General features: G+C 42.4%; 2 protein-coding genes across 5 annotated transcripts in view; both read left to right on the forward strand.

The window, feature by feature from the left end:
• Nucleotides 1-9,583, forward strand: part of ABHD18 (abhydrolase domain containing 18) — a 28,666-nt gene extending 19,083 nt beyond the window's left edge. The window contains 4 exon segments of the mRNA XM_075287422.1: nt 178-279; nt 3,956-4,283; nt 6,212-6,374; nt 9,032-9,583. Coding sequence (XP_075143523.1) covers nt 178-279; nt 3,956-4,283; nt 6,212-6,374; nt 9,032-9,083 — 645 coding nt within the window. The 3' untranslated portion in view covers nt 9,084-9,583.
• A 5,480-nt stretch (nt 9,584-15,063) lies between these two features.
• The window catches only part of LARP1B (La ribonucleoprotein 1B), a 30,316-nt gene continuing 19,705 nt past the window's right edge, over nt 15,064-25,674 (forward strand). The window contains exons 1-6 of one of the 4 annotated variants that reach the window (XM_075287450.1): nt 15,064-15,122; nt 15,584-15,876; nt 21,629-21,681; nt 24,268-24,327; nt 24,505-24,646; nt 25,042-25,176. In XM_075287450.1, coding sequence (XP_075143551.1) covers nt 15,594-15,876; nt 21,629-21,681; nt 24,268-24,327; nt 24,505-24,646; nt 25,042-25,176 — 673 coding nt within the window. In that variant the 5' untranslated portion in view covers nt 15,064-15,122; nt 15,584-15,593. Of the gene's footprint in view, nt 15,192-15,221; nt 15,877-21,628; nt 21,682-24,267; nt 24,328-24,504; nt 24,647-25,041; nt 25,177-25,674 lie in introns of those variants that run through there. The other 3 variants (XM_075287441.1, XM_075287459.1, XM_075287433.1) reach the window with 3 other exon arrangements.

Below are 25,674 nucleotides of genomic sequence, written 5' to 3' on the forward strand. Positions count from 1 at the left end.
TCTAATATTATTTTATTGCACTGCCTAATATTGTTAGTCCATTTAGCCACTGATTTGTAAAGTGCTGCAGAAAATGTTGCCTCTATATAAATAAAATTATGATTATTACAAACTTTTCTTCATGTAAAGGACCATTAGCCGCTTCGCTTATACTTCATACATTTCCTTTTAATTTAGGGTGTTCTAAGTAAAGCAGTAAACTGGAGAGAACTTGAAAAACAATACTGCACACAGTCAGTCTATGAGGAGGAGATCATGCATCTACTTGAGTATTGTGGGGTAAGTAAATTATGTATATTTACAAGGCAATGTTGCATACAAGCCTAGTACTTGGAAGCTGTAGTCCACACAGATTATGGGGCACTAGGCATTACTGTAATTTAAAGAGTTAATGCTGTGAAAATGATTTATTCTCTATCCATTGCACTATGGAAACAGGATATATATATATTATAGGCATACTGAGACACCCTCAAAGCTGTTACCAGTGTCTTAAACATGCTACAATACGTGTATAAATGATATTAGAGAGCATTGTGCCAACAATAACCCTGGTGATCGGGCGTAGAAGAAATACATAGGATGAGAATCAGTGAGAAACTGAACTGCTAGGTTGGAGGTAATAAGGTAGTTCACACAAAATATTTAATGGGTTAAAAAAATACCCCCTAACTAATGTGGGTGTTACGACCATAAATAAACAATAATCCTCACTACCTAAATATGTCGGGTTTTTCTGTCTGCTTGAAAAGTCGGACATCTTTACAAGCGGACAGTGAAGGACAGGCACGGAGTGCAAAAGAATGCACCCAATCGCCATTTAAATGAATGACAAGTGTCACGGACACAGCTAGTGTCCGCGCGAGATTTTGAACGGACACTAGAAGCGGACACTACCTGTCGGAAACTGACGGTAGTGTGAACGCCCCCTAAATTCACTGAATGAAAACCCACAGGAGCCAAGAGTTAGGTAAAATCAGAAGTAATATTTACCTACCCCAGGTCCTCTGTTCTTGCGTGGGCTCCCCTGTTCCATCCTGTTCTTGCAAAGCTAAAGCATCACATTTAAAACAGGGGACCCAGTGGAGCACTGGGGGTATGTGAGTATGGATTCTTTTTTATCTTATCCCAACACCAACCTAGCTTACTGCACTGCAATATCAACCAGAGAAACTTCCAGGACATCGAGCAGGATGCATCCTGAAGAAGAACAAATAAGTGCTCTCACTGCCTCCCACTAAAAACAATGGGTAGCAGAATCTGGCTGGAATTTGGAGAAGACTTTATTTATTTTTTGTGGATTCTGCTGCAAATTCCTACATGTCAGTATCCCCTGTTTACCATTTGCTTGAATGGAACAAAACTGTAGTACCAGCCAATCACTGCTAGTATGGAGCATTGTAGCTAATCGTCAGGGGTGCCGAGACTTGCATCCCCACCTATTAAATATAAGAATCTGAGAATAGACAAACTGTTTTAAAGAACTAAACCCCTTGAAGTTGGCCTTAAATGTAAAATAATAGCCAACCAAAAGCTGTCATCTTCAGTAATCCTATAATCCTAAGGGCTGTGTTTGTTTCAGCTACATGTTCATGTTATTTTGATGGTGTGAAAATAAGTGGATGACATTGCTCATCTCTAGAGGAGAGCAAAACATTTCATTTGTTAAATACAACCTGCCTGGACTTTGGTTCCCACACTGAGGAATAGTTGGGCTGTCCTCATATACATTAGATTGTATATTTTTTTTTTTTTAACTCGAGTATTAGCTATCTCTATACAGTTTCTACATTCCTAAGAGCACGTTCACATCTGCGCCCGGTCTCCGTTCATGCAGGTTTCCTGCACAAAACAGAGCAGGAGATGGAAACCTGCAGGACTCTTTCAAACCCATTCATTTGAATAGGTTTGAAAGATGTCCGGCTGTGAGCGCCCCTGAGCATTTTATGATCTCCGCCGCGAAACCGGTTTTTTTTTTTTAAATCTGACACGGAGTCGGACATGCAGTACTCTGTGTCCGGTTTAAAAAAAAAACTGTTTTGCGGCGGAGATCATAAAACGCTCTCCGGCGCACACGGCCGGACCCGGTCTGAAAGCTCAGAACGGACTCCGAGCGCAAGTGTGAACCCAGCGTAATAGTGCTAGCAGTTTTATGGCTCAGAATATTTATTTACAGCAAATCTGGAAAAAGAGTAGAAATATAACACAATCAAAATGCAAGTGTTTGCCTTCGTGTACAAACAGAAGAAGACTTTGGCAGGAAACTGTTTAGTAGACTATTTCCAGCAAGCAAAGCAAATATAAAACTGGCTTATACCTTGCAAAGTTGACATTACTAGGTTGTACAGTGTCAGAGTCAGGACATGTGCTGAGTTTTTATGACCTTGATTGTTGAAACAAATCATATGTATACTTCTATACTCATGTATGAAGGAAATACTATTATATTTAGGGACTTAATTCTGTCACTAAATGCAGACCTTTATACAGATTTGAACAACTTCCAGTATATGTTCTTTGAAACATCGACTGCATATTGCCATGCTTGTGTAGGTTCTTTTTATTGGTAGGGGTTTTATCTCTGGGAACCCCAACAAAAAACATAATTTATGGGCTCATGAATGTTGTGTGTTTAACCATACACAGCTGCTCACCCATTTGGAATAAAGATGTCAAAAAGTTGTGTGTATCCCTCATAGACTAGTTACAAGGCAGATGGCAAAATAAATATGGTATAGCTCAATAAATGTGGAAATATAAATATAAATTTATACAGTTCAAAAAATAACATTAGCATCAATATAAATTTGGTATTGAATAAATTTGTTATTTATATGGCATAGTGAATGCCAACAAAACGAATAGCAGAATTAGGGTGCCTTCACACGGAGTTTACGCTCCATGTATTCTGTCCACTTTACACATGTAAAATGTAGTTAGCCATTGAGTTCACGCGCGCAAAAAGATGCGCGGTATACGAACAAGCCATTGAACTCAATGGCTAACTACATTTTACATGTGTAAAGTGGACAGGATACATGGAGCGTAAACTCCGTGTGAAGGCACCCTTACTGCTGGAATTTATCTATATTTTTATCTATCTCTATCTGTTATATATAATGAGTCACCTCTATTACAAAAGTGTCTGACCTCTGCATAAGCAATACCGCCCCTGCTACCTCTTGTATTACCCCCTCTACCTCATAGATTGTAAGCTCTTGCGAGCAGGGCCCTCAGTCCCATTGTGTGAAATGACATTCTTTGTAATGTATCTGTCTGTATTTGAACCCTACAAATTGTACAGCGCTGCGGAATATGTTGGCGCTATAGAAATAAAATTTATTATTATTATTACATACCTCCAATATGGTGTAATCATTCTGCAAAAAAAGCAAGACTTAATACAGCTATCACTATAGAAAAATAACAAAGATCTTAGTATACAACAGTGGAAAAAAAATAAACATTTAGTCATTCATGCCCAGAATGCCTTGAGTTACAAAGGGGTTAATGTTATAACATCATACTTGGTTTTTCTACTCTAAGGCCGAATTCGCATCAAAATGCTGACCAAAAAGACGGCTCTCATTGGAATCAATGGGAGCTGGGCAGTTCTTTTTTCTGGGAGCCATTTGTTCCAGCTCCCAGGAAAAAGAAGCGACATGCTCATTGAAGACAATCCCTCCTCCTGTCTAGGCCCATTCATTGGGCCTAATCTGGAGCGGAGTGCGCAACTGGTGGCCGGTGCACTGCATCAGCATCAAGTCGCAGCTACCCATTTTTTTTGGTCTGGAAACTGAGGCAGCCTCCACCTCAGTTTCCGGGCCAAAAAACCCTGTGTGAACCCAGTCTTATAATGACTTTTTAGTATCCAGTGTGTCCCAATAAACATGTGCTTCAGCTTATAATGTATGGGACCGTGCCTCACATTGTGTCTCATTTCCTCTATCTTCAGGCAGATTCCTTTAAGATGGGACAAGATTTTGTGAAAAATTCTCCGAACAGTGTTGATAGCCTGACCCACTTAAAACTTGCTGCTAGTATCTTCCGCCTTAACAGCACCCAGAAACCATTATCTGCTGAGCCTATACAAGCATCGAGTAACAATGGACTGATGTTTGACGGTGACTCTAAAGGGGCATATATTAGACAAACGATGACTGGTGACCTAAGGCGTCACCTGAAAAGGGAACAGGCAAAAAGAACTGAAGCCTTACAGAGAGAATCACTATTATTCATGAAAGGAGTCATGGACGAATGTACTCACGTGGCCAACTTTTCAGGTATTATGTCTTATAAATTGCAGTGTAAGGATACCTGACCAAAACTCTTTTGATCTTCCTACACACTTAAAGGAGACACCAAAAGTTATTCTTTAAAACTTATATATAGAGGCATGTTTAAAGGGGATCTATCATTGGGAAAACTCCTTTTTAACTAAAAATACTTGCTTAGCTTTTATAAAGGCTATTCCACAGCTACCTTTTGTATGTTAATCCCCTCAGTCATTTTTGAATGAGCTCTCTTTTATTGACATGCTAATTAGCCTTCAGTGTGCACCCGGAAGTCTCAGTGAGCAGAGAGAGTGTGCTCATTGAGACTTCCAGGTGCCTGCTGGAGGCTAATTAGCATGTCAATAAAAGCGGGCTCATTCAAAAACGACTGAGGGGATTAACCTGCAAAAGGTAGGTGTGGAATAGCCTTTATAAAGGCTTTGAAAGTATGTTTAGTTAAAAATGAGTTTTCCCAATGATAGATCCCCTTTAAAGAAATTTCTGTATTGATGGTGGTGAATTAATTTGGACACAGTAGTGAATATTACTTTAGTAGGGATACCTAATAGAGATGAGCGAACGCTGTTCGATCGAATAGGTATTCGATCGAATATCATGGCATTCGATGTATTCGTTCCCAATCGAATACAAGGCCGCATACGCAGTAAAAATTTGTGTCCCCTCCCACCTTCCCTGGCGTTTTTTTTGCACCAATAACTGTGCAGAGGAGGTGGGACAGGAACTACGACAACGGAGGCAGTGAAAAAAATTGAAAAAGCTCATTGGCTGCCGAAAACATGTGACCTCCCATTCATAAGAATGGCTGCCGCCCTATTCGCCATTTTAACAGTCAGAGGTAGGGAGAGAAAGATATCTGCTGAGGGCTAGATAGCTATTAGCTTCAGATAGGCAGGCAAGAACTAAAGAAGAAAACCAACAGGTCTTCTCAGAGCTATACTCTGTAGGGACATCAGTCCAGCTTTCCCCGGACGGTGGAAAACAGGGATACACAACAGATACAAGTTCATACATAGCGGAGAAACAACTTTCATTGTTGGCTGTCCGCACACAGAATAGCTGGAATAGACAGCAGTGACTAGATCATATAGAGCTGAAAAAAGCCTTGAATTGGGGGGGTGGGGGGGGGGGGGGGGCCTGAAAAATTGAAGCAATCCAATGCATTTCCAAGTTCATATGGGTGATAAAAAAAACCTTGCATTTTGCTGTTAATTGTAAAATAGCAGCAATCCACTGCATTTCCAAGTTCATATAGCTGATAAAAACCTTGCATTTTGGAGGGCCTGAAAAATTGAAGCAATCCACTGCATTACCAAGTTCATATAGAGCTGGAAAACAGCTTTTCTTTTTGGTGTATAGACCATCAAAAAGGGAATAGTACATCCAAAATGCGCAAAGCTAGCGCAAGGGGAAGAGGAAAAGGACGGGGGTGTGGAAATGCAGATGTTCAGCAAGGTTGCGCTCAACCAACAGTGTCTACTGCGCCTGCAGCTCTGCGGCAGCAAGCATTACGCTTCTCCACAGTCCCTGGCTTGATGACCACATTGAGTAGGCTGCAGGGCACAGTCGAATGGTGGGATCCCCTGAAACGAAGCATTTTCTCCCATAGACTATAATGGGGTTCGATATTCGTTCGAATAGTCGAATATTGAGATGCTATTCGGAACGAATAACTAACATCGATTGTTTTACTGTTCGCTCATCTCTAATACCTAATATCCTAGAGTTATTGAAACTACTTTTGTTGTGAAGGGTATTTTAATGCAATTTAAGAGCAAGTGCTTCAGAGAATTATATGCAGTCACTAGCACATAGGTGTAATCACTTCTACCTTTATGAACATTTTGTAGTGGTCTTCAGGTGATCTTTCTTTTCCCACTGGAGAATTTGATATTAATAGTTTCTATATATTTTTACAGTTCCAGTGGACCCAACCTTAATCATAGTTGTTCAAGCCAAAGAAGATGCCTATATCCCAAGGGTTGGCGTACGTAGCCTCCAAGAAATTTGGCCGGGTTGTGAGGTTCGATATTTAGAAGGTGGACATATTAGTGCCTACCTCTTCAAACAAGGGCTTTTCAGGTACTGATGCTGTTATTACATTAAATTCTATGTATTTTTATGCCCCACATGGGCAGCTCAGTGGACTTCTAGAAGGTGTTAATCACTCACTGACACTGCAGAGCTTTCACATTGTGATTGCCGATCAGTTTCGCAATGGTATGTGAAAAGGCAATATGAATATCCTCTGCAGTTCAGCAGTTTGAAGTGGGGATGTGGCTTAGTTTATTTCCCAGGTACAGACACAATGTTGGGGAAAGGAGAAGATATGACAATGTTAAGTCTTCAGATGAAGCCGTCAATAGCGACTGCAGCATGTAACTTTCAGAGGGAAGAGGCACTTGCTATCAGGCACACCCATACACATGATCACAGGGCATTGATGCCACTACATGGTAGCAGGTTTTACACTGACAGCATAATACTGCAGAAATAGTGCAATGTATTATGCATGTAATCAAATAATGTTAAAGTCAACTAGGAGGACTAAAGTGTGTTAAAGTTTAAAGGGAACCAATCTTTCGAACCCTTTTTTTTCCTAACACGTCGGAGTAGCCTTAAGAAAGGCTATTCTTCTCCTACCTTTTGTTGTCTTCTCCACGCTGCTGTTCGCTTGAAATTCCGTTTTTTATCGGTATGTAAATGAGTTCTCTCGCAGCACAGGGGGGCGGGCCCCAGCGCTCAAACAGCACTGGGGGCGGCCCCAATGCTGCCAGAGAACTCTCCAGTGCCGTCTCCATCTTCTGGAACAAGGTCTACACCACGTCTTCTTCCGGCGGTGTCTTCTAACTTCTAGACCTCAGGCAAGCCGACTGCGCATGCCAGCCGGCCACGAGAAGATGGTCGCTTCTAATACTGTGTAAGCGGCCATTTTTCTTGTGGCCGCAAGCATGCGCAGTCGGCTTGCCTGAGGCCTAGAAGTTAGAAGACGCGGTGAAGACCTCGTTCCAGTGTGGTTTGAGCACTGTAGACTGCCCACAGTGCTGTGAGAGAACTCATTTACATACCGAGAAAAAACCGTAATTTCAAGAAAACAGCGGCGCAGAGAAGACAACAAAAGGTAGAAAAATAGCCTTTCTTAAGGCTATTCTGATGTGTTAGTTAGGGAAAAAAAATTGGTTTGAAAGATAGGTTCCCTTTAACAAAAAAATTATAATAATAGAGAATTGATGTTTTGTGTTTGTTTATTTAAACATAGTTTGTTTGTTTTGGGGTTTGTTTGTTTTTTTTTTTTTTTTGCCTGTATGCTTTTATTTTGGTTTTTATCCCAAAATGGTGCAATTAAGCACTACAGCTTGTCATAGAAAAAAAAAAAAAAAAGGCCCGTATACATACAAAAAGTGGCTTTGTCATTCAGACCAAAACAGGCGGTTCACTAAGGGGTTAATCCTATCCAGAGCTAATAATTGCAGTGTTAATTTTTTTGCAAATGCATAAGGAACCCCTGTGATGGATTTTGCCCCTCACTATTTTCTCAGTTGCAAGTGAAGTTTTGTGCTTTTTAAAAACTGATATTTGATTACAAATGAGACCTATGTAGACATGGATGGAGGGGGAGGTTAGACAAGTACCTGATCCTTCTATTCACACTGTCATAACTGGTAATGATGTCTTAGAAGGTGTGATTCATGGGTCCCCCACTGTGTGTCCGCACCTCGTGAGCTGCCTTAAGCACCACTAAATCTTGTGCAGTTGCCATTGCGTCCGCTTCTCTCTACACTGTCTTTGACTTCAGAAAGGCTTCTGCTTGTGTGCTTGCCTCCTAGTTCATCCTTTAGATAGGTGATAAATGATGACAATCCTTTTTAATCTGTGTATTGTCTACATCAGGAGTAGGGAACCTTTGGCTCTCCAGCTGCTGTGAAACTACAACTCCCAGCATGCTCCATTCACTTCCATGGGAGTTCCCATAACAGCAGAGCCAGTATGCATGCTGGGAGTTGTAGTTTTGCAACAGCTGGAGAGCCGCACGTTCCCTACCCCTGGTCTACATGAAGCAATTCAAACGCATGTTAACTATTGGTATATGTCACAGCACACCATCAGTACGTGCCCTTTGTATTTGACCTTGCTTCCTGCTGCATTATTATACTTAACATGTAGAAGAACAAGGCCATGAGTAATAAATGGCAATGCGGCAGGATTTTTCTGACTTGTTTAAAGGGGTGTTCTGAGAATTTATTTATTTTTTATTTATTTTTTTTATACTGCTTTTAGTACGCCAATATAAATAACAAATGAGTACTCTCCTGTCCCTTGTCCTCCAGCGGCAGAAGGTCTATTTGTTTGTACACAGGTTCCATGCTGTTTGGCTGCAGCAGTTCCCCCTCCCCCACACACACAATCGGTCACATGCCATTATTGTGAAAAGGTCACCGCTGAGGCCTATGTTTGCCTGGCTGCAGTGTTCCACTCACACAAAAGGGACGTCAGCCAGAGGTCCTGTATACAAAAGAGCAGAGCCATGCAGCGGGTATAGGAGGCCTGGGGAATGGCGGGTACTCTTATGATTATTGGCCCACTGACAGCAGTATTAAAATAAGTCTTTAAAACCTTGAAGAATATTTCATGCCACCCCTATATTTGGCTAAGAGGACTGTACTGATATCTCATGCTTGCCAACCTGTCACTGGCTCCATTTGCCTGTTCTAATTGTATATTTTGCTTTCCTTCCACAGGCAAGCAATCTACGATGCCTTTAATCGATTTCTTCAGAAATATCCCATGTGATTTTGTGTGGTTTTCTGTGTATACCTATTGTATCCATTCCGTCCTCGTATTACACTGGTGATACCATTAGTCCAGCATGGTTATGATCAGGAAGAGATCTCTGTACTCTTCCGTAAGGAGTTGATTCATCATATGCTGAACAAGAAGGAATATTTTTAGAAAATTGGCACAGCTTTCCATTGCCAATGGTATCCACTTTGGTACTGAAACTGGCTTGCATTTCTACATGAAGTATTCGTTTTGTTTCAGGGATGTGACTAATTTATTTGATGCTAAACAGTTTGACTAATTATTTCTCACCTTTTACATTGAACTTCTAAGGTTTGTACTTTAATCAATTTTAACATTTTTTTATACCCCTTTTTTAACAAAAACAAACCCGGTGTTTCAGAGAATAAATAAAAATGAAATGTACCTTTTGTGAATATAAATTATTTGCTTTCCAGAATATACTTGCATTATGTTGCTTCACCTTCCCTGCACTGATCAATGCAGCGAATCATTGTGGAAAATAAATAAAATAAATTCAATACTCATTTTTTTGTGAAAATATTTATTTGATGCAAACATTAGAAAGTCTAGTATTGTGGATATTCCAGTAATACTACAGCTTTTTCTAATGAGTTGTTTGTAGCTTATGTTTATTAAAATTTGTATTTTTTTGATAACTTGCCCTCAGTTTTTGTAATTTTACTTAATTTATGTCATTGGAGATGAGCACTGTCTGTTGCTAAACATAGTGGCTGGACACTTATATTATCTACAAGTCTCTCTCCTATTCCTTGTATATGGAAGCCTACTGTGATGCTGGCAAATAATATCCCAGGTCCACTGGATCATGATCTAGCATGATTACATGCAATTTACATTTCATGGTACACTCGACAATATAAATGACCTGTGTAACTGCTTGCTGATGTTGGGGGAACACCCCAGGAAATGGATGTTGCCGGTATCCGAATCTGGTAAAGTTGGGTACGAGCGCTCGGAAAATCACAGACACAGACATACACTCAGATGCTGTATTCAAGTGATCTCATTTAATGGCGGGAAAAAGTTAAAGTACAATTCAGACAAAGAGCTGGCTTGGCTATTCTAATTAGTATAACATGATTGGTAATAATTATAAGGTAAGGCTGGCACATGACTATTGGCTGAGGCCTAATGTAATCTACATCTCATTATAACTTTCCAAACTGGGATGGACTTTCTCATGAAACAAGGATACAGAATACTTATTATAATAATAATTAATTAATAATACTTGTGTGAGCTGACATCCTAGATGTATATATCATGGCAAAATAGATAAGATGACCTGCTGGGTTGCAGACTACTCCCAGTCCGAAACCTTCAGGATAACAAACAATGGCCTACAGAAAGTCTGTGCCTACATGCCTTCACACTCTGAGTGATCTCACCTCATAGTATATGTGTTAGGATACAAAATGGATGACATAGAAGAAATGGAGTTTATAGAACAAAATGGCATATATATAGAGATACATGACTATACTTGCCCCCTCACACTGACTTATGAAGAGCGTTGTGGCCACGATCGACAGATGGTTGTTACATCATGGTAAACATAGTTGTCATTTTTATCGCACAGACACCACTACTGTGTCCTTTTCAACTAAGACTGGGGTTATAGAAGTAAGGGCTTGTTCACACGGAGTAAACGCAGCAGGCAATGTGCCACGTGTACGGGTCGTTTGTGCCGCGATTTTGACGGTGCATGTGCACCGTCAAAATCGCAGCGCAAACGTGCCATACACGCGGCACATTGCCTGCCGCGTTTACTCCGTGTGAACAAGCCGTAACACTTAGTCAGATGGCAGACATCAGAGAAACCTTAAAGCTTTGCTATTTAACCCTTTGCTGAATTCAAGGCAAATTGTGTTATACACAGATACAGTGAAGGAAATAATTATTTGATTCCTTGCAGATTTTGTAAGGTTGCCCACTGACAGTCATGAACAGTCTATAATTTTAAGGGTAGGTTAATTTTAACAGTGAGAGAATATCAAAAATAAAATCCAGAAAATCATTGTATAAATATATTTGCATTTTGCATAGAGAAATAAGTTTTTGCCTTTGTTTGGATCACAAATATAGGGTTATAGGTTGGACTTGATAAACCTGTGTCTTCATCCAACATTATCTACTAAGTTACTATGGATTTATAAATGTTAACAAAATAAAGTTCTGTTCACACTGCCATTGCAGGCCCCAGCGGCAGTTTCATCAGCATCCACGGGTTTGATTCAAATTTTTAATAACTGGCTCCATGGGTAAAGGGGGTCAATTGTAACTGGTACACAAAGCACTTCATTAAATTTTTCAGGTGGCCACATGGAGCACAATGCACTGGCCCCTCATGCCTTCTATCTCCCACCATGTTAATTATCTATCTATCTATCTATCTATCTATCTATCTATCTATCTATCTATCTATCTATCTAATCTACACAAACACACTCACTCTATATTATGCTACCTCATATTAATCTTTCATCTTTCCATTGTGTTCCATGATTTCCCCCCTCTAATGTCTCCACCTTACATTAATCCCTTAATGATGCCTTATGTATTATTTTGCCTGGTCTCAGGTAGAGTCTAATAGAAGTTCATTTATTCTACAATATACTGCAATACAACTTCTGCTTAAAAGATGCTCATAAGGGCAAAGGCTCAATGTACACGACCAATGGAATCCCCCATTAAAATTAGACATCATTTGAATTTCATCTGCGTGCATTCTGCTATAAAATCCTACTCCCCTCACTCTGCAAACTCTGTCTGCATAAGGTCGAAGGGGCCAATGATTTTAATGAATTTGTGTGCAGTCCGTCGGATTCCAACGGCCTGTTAAATCGGATGGTTGTCCAAAAGGGCCTGAACAATGCCCATCCATGATAGAACAGCCTTAAAATTGTGGATAGGAACTTGTATGGGACAGCGCTCAATCTGGACATTTGCAGCCAGGACCCATGACATGATTCCATCTGTGAGAAGAAAAAAATGTGTCACTTAATGTCACTGCGGTTGTTTTAGATGCCAACATGGACAGTAAACAAAATTTCACTGAAAGTTGCTAACCCACTCAATAAGTCAGAATCTATTTCACAGAGAGAAAAACAATTCAAATATAACTTTTATTAAATTCAAGTTAAAATAGACCCCTTGCCAAAATAGTCCGAAAATGCTCAAGTACACTTGTTCTGACCCTGTATATTACCCCGTGGGTCATAGTAAGTGTATCCCGTGTTCAGTTATTGGCGATATACTGTAATTTGTATCCTATCATGATAAATGTAGTCTGAAGATGTAAACCTGATACCCCAAAAAGGAGAGCATGTCCAGACCAAAAGTAACAAAATTATATTGTATTTCCTAAAGTTAAAGGGGCGAAACACGTAGACCGTAAACAGTGGAGCAACAATTGTGGTCGCAGGGGGAGCAACCGGGCCCGGCAAGTTACAGGGCCTGCAGCCAGCTGGAGATGGTCGGGGCCCCAGACCACTATGATAGCAGTCGAGGAAAGCCTGGTTCCCTGACCGCTATACATATTGCAAATGAAAAGGGGCCCTGTTATGTTGTCGGACCCCTTCTCAATAGAGTCACCTCTCCTGGGCTCAGTGTCCTCTCTGACGTTCTTCCATCACGTGACTGAGGCCTGTGATTAGGCCCCAGAAGTCACATGGGGCGCAGCGGCATAATGACGTCAGTGCGCCCCCACGTCACTGCTGAGAACCAATCACAGGCCTCAGCAGGCATTTCTGAATATGACAGTGAGGATGAAGGATGAAATGCACATGAAAGGTGAAGCAAGGTGAATATCAGTGTTTGTTAGTTTTATTCATCTTTCCTGGGCCTCCAATTATTATACTCTGGGGTCTGAGAATAGTACCAGAGCTGAAGAGGGCTGTTGGGAGCGTATAATACTGTGTGGGGGTGACTGCTGGGTATATAATACTGTGTGGGGGGCCCACTGTGTAGCATATAGTACTTTGTGGGGGCCACTGCTGAGCATATAATACTGTGGGGGGGAGGCACTGTGGAGCATATAATACTGTGCAGGGGCCACTCTGGATCTTATAATACGGGGCCCCTTCACTATTCACATCACATGCCATCTGTTTTATAGCAGCTGTGCACTATTATCACTATTATTACAGGCTGTAACAACATTGTTTGGTGATTTTAAAATTGATGCTGTGCAATATAAATAGGGAAAGCATCACGGCGCTCACAAAAGTACTACAGTAACTTCAAAAAATTGCTCAGCAGGGGCCCCAGGTGTTAGATCTTCACTGATCTTTATATCTCTTAGGGAGCGTTCACACTACCGTTGATGTCCGACAGCTATTGTCCACAGCTAATGTCCGTTCAAAATCTTGTGCGGACAATAGCATTGGACACTAGCTGTGTCCGTGACATTTTGCATTGATTTAAATGGACATCGGGTGCGTTCTTTTACTGTCCGTGTCTGTCCTTAACTGTCCGTTCCCAAAGATGTCCGAGTTTTCAAGCGGACAGCAAAACCCTACATGTAGATTTTTGCTGTCCGCTTGAACAGTTGGAATGAATGGGTGAGAAAGACTTCTGCAGGTTTCCGTCTCCTGCTCTGTTTTATGCAGGAAACGGAAAGCTGCAGAACGGACACCTGGGTGCAGATGTGAACGAGCCCTGACATCTTTTTATGCTGATAGCAAACGCTGTCCGTCCCCTAGAGGACAGATAAGGGCTCGTTCACATCTGCGTCGGCACTCCGTACTGCAGGTTTCCGTTTCCTGCATAAAACAGAGCAGGAGACGGAAACCTGCAGGACTCTTTCTCACCCATTCATTCATCTGTCATTTGAATGGGTGAGAAAGCTGTCTGGCCGTGAGCAGCGGTGAGCGTTTTATGCTCTCCGCTGCGAAACCAGGTTTTATAATCCGGACACAGAGTCGGACATGTAGTACTCTGTGTCCGGATTAAAAAATCTGGTTTCGCGGCGGAGAGCATAAAACACTCACCGCCGCTCATGGCCGGACCCGGTCTGTGCTTTGCGTCTTCTGGCATGCAGAAGACGGACAGCACAGAACGGAAAGAAGAACGCAGGTGTGAACCTAGTGTGAGGGGATTAAAAGTAGTAAATTGTAAACAGAGTAGAGATAAGGACATTTATTATATGTCCTTATCTCTACTCTGTTTACAACTGCTACCTTTTAATCTCCTTATCTGTCCTCTAGGGGACGACAGCTGTTTGCTATCAGCATAAAAAGGTGTCAGTATACAATCAGTATGTGCATCAGTCCATTTTTAGTCTCAAACTGAGTTCAAACGGACGGATGGCATACTGATGTGTGAACCAAGCATTAGACTGTTAGGCCCCTGTAGATCAGCTGTTTTCCAAAGCACGCAGCTCCCAGTATTGTTTTTATATGCCGGGCACTGCGCTGCTCACTCATCATATTCTTGATAACTGCAGTTATGAGTACTACAGCTGTATCCCTTTCAAGTATCCGAGATATTGCTGCAGCACCATAACCGTCACTGTCAAATACTTGCTATAGGGGGTGGATAGGGGGTCCCAGGACAGAGTTTTGCACTGGGGCCCACAGACTTTACTTACGCCACTGACAGTAAATGCAGATACTCTTCTCATCTCAGTATTACTGAGCTATAGACAGGGATTATCCTCAATTTGAACAAAAAAAAACAACCTAAAACTAATACTAAATTCTAACCGTATTTGGAAGGTTTGGAATGAATACGGATGTGCTATACAGGAGTTGTGTGAATGTGAAGCCCCTGCGCTCATGAACTTCAGTGTTCTAGTGAACCGCAGCGTCTGGCCCCTCACCAGAGTACAGTTCACACACATCACTGTCCTGTGACAGCTGCACTGACAGCCGCTCATCTTACACGTCTCTTGCGCCTGCGCACTTGCACTCCCCCTGCCTAGTGATGGGCGGGGCGCACGAGCGTACCCTGTGTGAAGTAAATAAACGCTGGCGTGAACGCGCTGCGAGAACCTCAGGAGCGACCGTGAGAATTGCGTTTCTTTTGACGCCCTGTTTTTTCTATTTGCGGGTCCGCAGGAGCCTGGGCTTTGAGGTGCCTGGTTTAGTGTATGGGGGTGTGTTCTGAGCGGAGTGCATAGTGGCTGAGTGCACGGTGTGGGGGGTTGGTGCAGGTTTTCCTGTGTTTTGCTCTTGAGCCTGCCCTGTTTACGCTCTTGTAACAGCTGCAGGTAGCGCATAGTCCGGCTGGGCCCCTAATAGTTCACTCTCCGGGCCCCTCTCCCCCTGCATACTGTCCTGTTATTCATTGCTGTATGCTTTGTGTGCAGAGTCCTAGAAAAGTGCATAAACAACTCCCTGACAACTTGCTTGCAGCTTTTGGTGTCAGAGAGCCCTCCACATGGTATTCTCACTATAGGACGCTTGCATGCATTGCATTGATCTAAGTTCCAGCAGGCAGTACCTCAGTATAACCCCCATACACAGATCTTTGAGGATGTCTTCGGAAGTGCACAAGCAGCCAATGGGAAAGGCCAGCTGTGAGCACAAGCAAGATGGAGGTGGTGAACCCCACAGTCCCGTACAGATGGCCTTGAAACCCCAAAAACAACTGGGACAAAGTTGTAACAAGGAGAATGACCTGCAAAGATCCTCGCCGCAACCTTCAGACCGACATAGAAGTGACCAAACTAAACCTGGTGAGGCCCCTGTGCCGACCACTAATCCCTGGACCAAGAAAACTAACAGCACCCCCATGTTAGTTGGGCGTGAGCATGCGGGTAAGAGATGTGTTTGTGATAACCAATGAAGCTTTGCTTATACATAGTGGGGTACTATGTTTAGCTGTATTTTATGGTTGTCAGCCATCAAGCTGTATAGGATTAATACGGATACTTTTATTGAATACTTGCTAGATACACCATAATGTGATATATCAGAAGTCAAATTAGTTCTCCTTAGTGTTCTCCTTATGCTACACCGGGTGAATGTCTGATCGCTAGAGGTCCCAATCCGGGACCCTTGTTCACTAGACTAGGGATACCGTGTCACAAGCGTTGAATGGAGTGCATGTGCGTGCTGCTTCATTTAACACTACTGGATGCATGCAGAATTAGCTGACTACAGTGAATGGACACCCCCACCAAGCAGATCCTATCATGTGGCTAGGTGATAACATGTGTTCTTGGGGCAACCCCTTTAGTGACCAGGTCTGAAATGGCCTTAACAACTCCCATGAAAATAACTTATTCTCTGGCCTGTCAGGCCCCACTCACAACTGCGTTCGGTATAAGGGGTCCGCTTGTTTTCCTAGGTAACCGCTTTTCTATGCGTATAGGTTTCTGTTAGGGGATCCTCAAGCGGACTCCCTGAATGGAGATGTGAATCCGGCCTTAGAAAGGTTTGTGATGTAAATGGTAGTGAAAGTAAACTTTGTATTTGTTTTAATTTTTTCTTTCTGGATGTCTTTATTATCCATCCTTTTCTGGTTCCCATTACCGTCTTATTGACAGCTATAAGAGTCACCAACTGACATGCTGGTGAGAATTTATTAAGAGCATGTTTATATCATGTTTTTCACATGCAAAAACAGGCACAAATGGATGTAAATGTGTTTACATACAATCCATGTTAAACAAAAAAAAATTATTTTTGATGGTCACAAGCGTGAGTTGTTTGTTTTTGTTTTTGTGCAACAAAATGGACAGAAAAGGATCATTGACTAAATATATGTCCATCCTTTTATGGGCTCTGTTAAATGGATTTAACAAAAAAGCACCCTAAGGCTAGAGCCCCATGTTGTGGAAATAGAGAACGTTTTTGTTGCAGATTTTGCTGGTTTTTGAGCCAAAATCAGGAATGGCTTGAAAAGGAAAGGAACATATAAAGGGAGTGCGTTGTGCTCTTTGATGTTTCCTTTTCAGTTGTTTCCTGTTAAAGAGAACCTTTCATGGTACGAGGCACAGGCAGTTCTGTATACTGCTACATGGACGAGCACTGTGAGCAGAGGGAGGGGCGGTCTCACTGTACAGAGTGATAGGCACTGCTGTGGAGAAGGACGTTCCTGACAGACTGTCAGGAACACCCTTCTGACTGTAAAGAGCTAAGGCATCGGGACCGATAGCTCTTTTCCCGGGGCACAGATCGGGAAAGCCGACAGTGCGCTGAATTCAGTGCACTGTCAGCTTTCCAGCAGTATATAGAACTGCCTGTGCCCCGGACCATGAAAGGTCCTCTTTAAATCAACTCCTATCTTTTGGCATGACAAAAATCACAGTAAAATCTGCAGCATATAACACTGTAATGTGGGGCCTTAACCTAAAACTGACATTTTCTACACCAGTCTAAGGGTTTGTTCACATGGCGGAAAATGTTTTCCGCCGTGTGAGCTTCTGCGCGGCTAACTGCGACGGGATGGTAATGCAGTGCATCAACATTCTGTCGCGGCATCCCACTTCTGATAAGGCCCAAATGAATGGGCCTAAACAGGGGTGTGTCTCGAGCTGTGGAATCCGAGGCAAAATAAGGCTTCTCACTTCTTTTTTCAGCTACCTGCTAGTGGAGAAAAAAAGCGAGCGGCTTCCATTGAAAACAGGGATTGCAGGTGGATTTTGAGGCGGATTCCGCGTCAAAATCCGCCTGCAAATAAACTGTGTGAACTAGCCCTTAAAGGACCTTTCACACCTTCTACCAACTCCAGTGATGCTAATGGACTGCACGCCACTGGTTCTGGCATAGATGGAATCTTTTCTCTAGTCCCTACCAAGCATTAAGGCTTCATGCACTTGTCCGAGGGGGGTGTCCTAGGGGCTGTTCTATTTTGATGAAAATAGAGCAGGTCTTATCCTACTCCAGTTTAACAGAATGAACTGGAAACCCCATAGATGTAAATGCATAACCCAATGCACTTGGATTTCACTCCAGGTGTCATCTGAATGCAATCCGCTGCAAAATCTGCGCCTACTCTGATGCATACTTGGGCCTGTGCACGTGGTCTAAATGCTGTTAGTTTGTGTCTTCTATGCTATTTAGTCTCTGCACTGTTAGTGTTAGGCAGCAGCAGAAAAGGAGGTGTGATTCAGAGCACCAATCATAGGCAAACAGTATCACAGCTTAAAACCACACCCCTTGTATGCTCCTGCCTGACATCACCCACTTGATAGTAGAGACTAAATAACGTGAGGCACCAAAGCTTAACACTTATGGCTCAGGAATAGGGTTGAGCCGATCCTGACTTTTCAGGATCGATTTTAAAATCCGATTTCCGATCATTTTTCATTCGAACTCGATCCCAATTCCGATCCCAATGCAAGTCAATGGGATTTTTTTTTATTAATCGGAGATCGGATTTTAAAAGCAATCCTATTCACTATACAGCATGGAATCTAACAATTGTTAGAATCCACGCTGTGTAGTGAATCACTAAGTAGCCAGAGGATTTTTTTTTAATCCTCTGGCTACTTAGTCTCGCCTGGTGTCCACTTACCTCCAGAGATGGCTGGTCTGGTGCTCTGCTGCTGTTCGCCTTTCTGCCACTTCAGCTGCAGTCTTCTTCTCCCTTCGCTGCCCCCTCCCTTCCAGGTTAGGAGAGTGTGGGTGGGTACTGGGAGGGGACTGCAGTACTGTAAAATGGACTGTACCCGCCCACACTCTCCTAACCCGCCCACACTCTCCTAACCTGGCAGGGAGGGGGCCACAAGGCGAAGAAGACTGCAGCTGGAGCGCCATCGGACCAGCCATCTCTGGAGGTAAGTAGCTACGAGACATGTTAGTTTAGTCTCCCATTAGAATGAGTGGAGGCAGCTGGCGTGCAGGGGGTTAAGGCTGTGTGTTGGCTGCTTCCATTCATTCCTATGGAACCGCAGCGGAGCCTTCACACTGAGTATATAGTGTAAGGCATTGTGGGAAATACTACCGATCCCACCTAAAAAGATCGTGTTCGGAATTCCGATCGCGAAATTTTCTTGATCGCCGATCGGAATCGGATTTTTTTCCGAACACGATCGCTCAACCCTACTCAGGAATGGTGTGGACTACAGAAAAAAAGCCTTTCTAAATTATAGATATAACATATCCCAGCTTTTTGGTGCAGGATATAGTTGGGCTACATGTACACTACCATGTTAAACATATGAAAAACAATACGTTTTTCACAGCGTGAAAAACGGCTGACAGTCCATTAGTGCTGCACCCATTTTTATAGATCTATGCAAGTCTATTCCGGGATCTGTGTAAATGGCCAAATAGGACTAGTCCTATTTTAACAGCTAGTACTCAGTTTAAAACCACAGACTTGTGAATACACCCATACCCTTTAATGTAAGGCCCCACTGGGCAGAAACGCAGCGTTTTTCGGCATTGCGGAAATGCAGCAGAAAAAAAACGCTGCATTTAACAGTACCAGCATAGTGAATGCAATTTTGTCTAATCCTAGCTCCACATTGTGGGAAAAAAAAGATGTGGAAAAACTGAGGGTTTTTTTTTTTTTTGGGGGGGGGGGGAGGGGGAAACGCAGCATGTCAATTATAGTAGAAACGCTGAGTTTTTCCCTCCATAGATTTCTATGGAGAGTGTGAAAAACGCAGCATGATAAATGTGTTGCGGGAAAGCATCAAAATCCGCAGACAAAAACTGACTGTTTTGCTTGGTTGAGGCTAAAGCCCCACGGGCCGGATCTGCTGCGCTAAGGCACTGTGGGAACAACCATGGCGTGAACGCATTGCGGTACTTCCCACAGTGCCTTGAACAAAAAGTTCACTGAGTTTTCCTCCACAGACTTTCTGTTACAATTATATCTATGGGAAAGCCGCCGGTGTTTCCATAGATATAATTGACATGCTGCGATTTTCAAAACCGGGACGGTTTTTCTAAAGCCTGGAGTGGTACCACAACTGTGGAAAACATCTTGTGTGGTACCAGTCCCAAAGAAACCCAACCCGATGGACTTCAATGGCTACCGACCTGTAGCACTAACATCCCACCTGATGAAGGTCCTAGAGAGACTGGTCCTGACACATCTACGCCTTCTAGTATGTTCTGCTCTGGACCCCCTCCAGTTTACCTATCGGCCGGGCATTGGGGTGGATGATGCTTGATACTGCCATTTGGAAAATGAAGTAAGGGATAGAGGGCGATACCAGGCACTGGGACACGTAGTATAATGTGGGGGTTAGGGCCCCTTCACACTGAGTTTACGCTCTGTGTATTCTGTGTACGCATCTACACGCGCGCAAAAAGATGCGCATTATATGAACATGCCATTGAACTCAATGGCTAACTACATTTTACACGTGTATTTTTACATGTGTAAAATGAACAAAATGAGCGGAGCGTATACAGAATACACGGAGCGTAAACTCCGTGTGAAGGGGCCCTTAGGTTGATTTTTTTTTTTTTTTTTTTTTTTTTTTTTTTTTTTATGAATGGCCCTGTGTCAGACATGCTTGGAGATCCGTTAACCCCTCTTCAACGCAGTGACTAGAAAAAAAACATTGCAAACTGAGGACCGGCACCACGTTGTCAAAAGTCAGTGGGCAGCTTTTGACAGGTTAAACGCGTGGTACCCCTTCTGATGCCAAGAACAGTCAGTCCTCTTCTCCGAGAGGACAGGACCTTACATGTCTCTATACACTAATATCAGGGAAGATACTAAAGGAGCCAAGTGAGGAAATAGTAATAATTGTCAACAACTAAAGACTATCTTTTATCCGATAATTTAATATGGCTGACTTGCCTATAAAAATGCACATTTGGCTAAACCTGGCCCCATGTAGGATGTTTTTGGCCTATAGCAAAGTGGTCAGGCGTTCCCAGGACTTCTTTTCAGAGACTTTAGTTGGTTATTTCATTATGTGTGAGGTCTAATGAGCCAAATAGCAGCATCAAAGGGATCTCGGGCTGTGACTACTAAAGCATATCAGCTTGGGGTCCCGGGTATTTACTCCATATAGGATTACCTTAGTTGGGTGTTTGGCATTAGTGTGGTTGACAGGACTGTGCTGTGATAAGTGGCAGCTGTAAGTTATTTGCATGTAGCGTTTTTCTGTCATGTGTAATTGTTTTCACACTTTGTTATAATCCTGATTTCAATTGTATCACCAGTAATAGACTGCCTAATCCTGTTCTAATGTGCATGAGCGTACCCCTCCAACGGCACGGGGGGAGACTGAGACTGTGTGTGTTGTGTTTTATCATTGTGTGTCAGGTACAAGGTAGATTCACTGTAAAACTAGTATATAATTTCCTACAGATTATACTGTAGACTGTAAACTGGCATAGTTCATGGAATGACTCTTAAAGGCATGTCTTATCTTGTGCTTTCTGTTTATAGTTTGCAATGTAGCCAGTGAGTCAGTTACTATATACAGTAGCACTGAAAATGTGCCTCATGTTGCTGTATACTAGTACTTCTCTATATGATGTGTGTATCCACTCTGAAATCAGGCCCATTATGTTAGAAAAATATAGGATTTATGTATTGTTCATGACTCAGAATCACTGTAAATATATTAACACAGGTCCATGTGGTTTTAGGTTTGCAGTGTTCAGCAAAAATTATACGGGCTGGAAAAACTGCTTCTAAGAAGGTAATTTTATTATATTTAATTTAGAGTCTGGGTGGAGAAATATTTTTATGTACTAAACTGCAATATATAAAACATGCCTTAATTTTTTTGAACCAAAGATTAAAGGGATTCTATCTTTCAAACCCTTTTTTTTTTTTTCTAACTAATGCGTCGGAATAGCCTTAAAGGCTATTCGTCTCCTTCCTTTCGTTGTCTTCTCCGCGCCGCCGTTCACCTAAAATCTCGGTTTTTGTTGGTATGTAAATGCTGCGAGAGAACTCTCCAGCGCCGCCTTCATCTTTGTCTGGAACAAGGTCTTCACCGTCAGCATCTTCTTCCGGCGGTTTCTTCTAACTTCTAGGGCTAGGCCTGAGGCCTAGAAGTTAGAAGACACCGCTGGAAGAAGACGCGGTGAAGACCTCATTCCAGACGAAGATGGAGTTGGCGCTGGAGAGTTCTCTCGCAGCATTGGGGCTGCCCCCAGTGCTGTCTGAGTGCTGGGGCCTGCCCCCAGTGCTGCGAAAAGTCATTAACATACTGACAAAAACCGTGATTTTAGGCCAACGGCGGCGCGGAGAAGACATCGAAAGGTTGGAGACGAATAGCCTTTCTTAAGGCTATTCCGATGTGTTAGAAAAAAGGGGTTTGAAAGATAGGATTCCTTTAAACATTAGTTAGTTGCTTCTAATACATCCAGAGAGACATCTTGGGCTAAGACCCCACGTTGCAGTAACAGTTTTTTTTTTTGTTTTTTTTTTTCCATTTCTTTTGAGCCAAAGCCAGGAGAGGCTACAAGAGGAACAGGAGATATATAGGAAATACTCATACTTCTACCTTCTGCTCAGTCCATAGCCCTGTACTGTAAGAGGGGGTGTTCCTTACCACCCAGCCATGACTCTAAGCTGTGAGCAACGCCCCCTCCCTGTACTGACAGTATTCGCCATAGACTAGTACTGGGGGGTGTTCTTCACAGCTTAGCCTCATGGCTGGGTGATAAGGAACACCCCCTCTGACAGTACAGAGCTATGGACAGTACTGTCAGGAGGGGCATTTCTCACAACCCTGCTAGACTGTCAGGAACACCCTTCTGACAGTGAAGAAATAACGGTAATTACACCGATTTCTCTTGCCCGGGGCACATAACAGAAAAGCCAATAGTGTGTTGAATTCAGCACACTGTAGACTTTCTAGCAGTATAAAAACCATGTGTGCCTGACTACATGAAAGGTCCTCTTAAATGCATAGTTTACTTTCATGAAAATTCAAGTAAATGGCTTTATTTATTATGGAAAAATAATGTTGAGCTAGTTGTTTACCATAACATCTGCACACCCCTGGTATCATGGGTGTATATATACCAGAGTATAAGCCGAGTTTTTCAGCACTTGTTTTTGTGCTGAAAAAGCCCCCCTCGACTTATACTCGAGTTAAGCAAAAAAAGAAAAAAAGGGGCAGGGGCAGACAGACAACCAAAACACCCCCTCCCCTTCCCCAGCACCCAGCAACTACTGCACCCAAAAACTCTGACCATTTTAATTTTTGAAATTTTCCAGTAGCTGCTGCATTTCCCCCCTAGGCTTATACTCGAGTCAATAAGTTTTCCCTGTTTTTTTGTGGTAAAATTAGGGGCCTCGGCTTATATTCGGGTCGGCTTATACTCTAGTATATACGGTACATTACAGTTGTCCACTCTATTGCAGTTGTGCTCCTATTCACTTGGGAGCTGGGCAACAGCACCATAGCCTTCCAATTGCACAGCTTTGGCGGGTATCTTGTTAGAAATTAAGATCTGAAGTTATTAGTCATGTACAGAACTTTTTCGGGATTATTTGCATACTTCATCTATGTGCTGTATTTGTCTCTAATAGACTGTGCACGGACAGCAGACACTCGCCATGCATGCTGCAATTCACATAACCATTTGGGTCTGTCTGAAATTAAATAAATAATTAAATATACTCAGCATTTCACTCCATAATTCGGAAGATAACGTGAAGACCCACCGTAGACATACATATATACCATATGTATGTGTACAAAAAAAAACCTTCATTGTGGAAGTGGATTATACAGTTTTCCCAGCGTCCATTTTGAATGACTGACCACACACATTTAATATGGATTTCGGAGTGAGTTACGATACAATGAGAGATCCCAAACAGCCGGATGCTGCTGTAATGAACGGACTCCTTCAAGGAGTCTTTTAGGAGCTCTACATATCCTAACTGACGGAGTTCCATTTCACAAAGGCTTTGGTCAGTCTGGGAAATGTAGCCTGCACAAGGTTAGTGTGAGGGCGGGTTCACATCTGCGCTTGGTCTCCGTTTTTTGGGTTTCCGTCTTTTGCCAACAGGAGGCGGAAACCCGGCAGTCAGTGTCACTCACGGGCGGACTCTTTGAAATCCCTTTTCAAATGAATGGGTTTGAAAACTGACTGCTGGTTTCCGTCTCCTGTCTAGGGCAGTAGACTGAAACCCGAAAACGGAGTCTGAGCGCTGGTGTGAACCCACCCTTAGCTGGATGGAACACGTTCTTGTGAATAAGCTTTTATTTCTTTATTTTATGTACACAATCTGTCTTTTTTTTTTTTTTTTTTTTTCCCTATAGGCGAGTGATTTCAGTGATATCACAAACTGGCCAACACCTAGTGAAACTGCCGGCCATGGGGTGAGTAATAAATTGGGGTCTTCACAGTTATTAACAACCTTGGCGAGCTTTCAGGGGGTAAAGAATCAAAAATTGATTCACTAAAGGTAAAAAATTATCAAAATGTGATCAGTCCACAAAAACTCTCTTTTGTGAAACAATTACCTTGCCTTTATTTATTTTGTTTTGTTGTTCTAGTCTCAACACTTTCTTACAAAGCAACAGAGCGTACTCGTGAAAAAGGTGAAGAGCAATGATGACAAGATTGAGGTGACTAATAACAAGGAAAGCAAGGAGAATTGTGAGGTGGATGTTCAGAGTGCTGCATCTAAGAAAAAAGGTAATAAAAAAGAAAGTACAGGATACGTTTTATGTAGAACCTGAATAATCCACCAAACTGAAAGTCAGCTCAACCAATTGTTAAGGGACATATGTCACTAACTGTACGCTATCCAATCCATAAATAACGGAACCAAAAATTCAGTGGACTATAGATGGGGGGGGGGGGTTACGTAAAAAGGGAGTGTTCTCAGAATTGTTCATTAATGGTAATTGAAGTAAAATGTTCAATTAAGAGATTTTGATGTGGGTCATAATCTCTCAGCACTAGGCTAAACTGATAAATATAAGGATATAGGTGTGTGACCAAATCGCTGGTCACTTCAACAACCCCCCAGATGGTAAATGACTGCACAGGTTTGCAGGTAACTGAATTTCTTTCTCCCTTATTTACAGTTATCAAACAAAAATGGGTGCCACTGCCTCTAGAGGACAAGAAAACTGGCAGTGCGGAAAATCCAAGCTCTCACGGAGAGTCACAAATACAACCTGAAACAGTTAAAAAACTAAAAAGGGGACATTACTTCCAAGGTATGCAGAGTATGCTATTCCAGTGTACATGCAGAATCTGTGTGGTTCATTTATTGACACAATAGCTATTTCTTGGTGTTATTTGTGATCTTGTGATGAAAATGACAGTGATCATAAGTAAAGCCAAGTCTATGGCAACACATGGTTTAACCATAAGGCTCTGGGCTACACAGTGACTTTGGTCATGTGACAGCAGTTGCATACTGTGAGTTCTTATTGTCTGTGTGGTTTTTCACATAAAATGTTTACTTGCACGGTGGCACAGGGCCATGGATCTTGAGGGGGCAACCACAGGTCCCTCTGCCCCATTAAATATATCACTATTCTAAATTAGACGAAGTAGGGGTCTAGGGAACTTTCAAGCTACCCCTCTGATTGTTTGGTACTCTTGTTATGGGCATCTGCTGTTCCCTTACAGAGAAATCAATACCTTTGTAAATATGCAAATTAACTTGCAAGTGCTACTTTGGCCATACATGTTGTTGTAAGTGCCCCAGC

The sequence above is a fragment of the Leptodactylus fuscus genome, chromosome 1 (genome assembly GCF_031893055.1).
Source record: "Leptodactylus fuscus isolate aLepFus1 chromosome 1, aLepFus1.hap2, whole genome shotgun sequence".
NCBI classification, from domain to species: Eukaryota; Metazoa; Chordata; class Amphibia; order Anura; family Leptodactylidae; genus Leptodactylus; species Leptodactylus fuscus.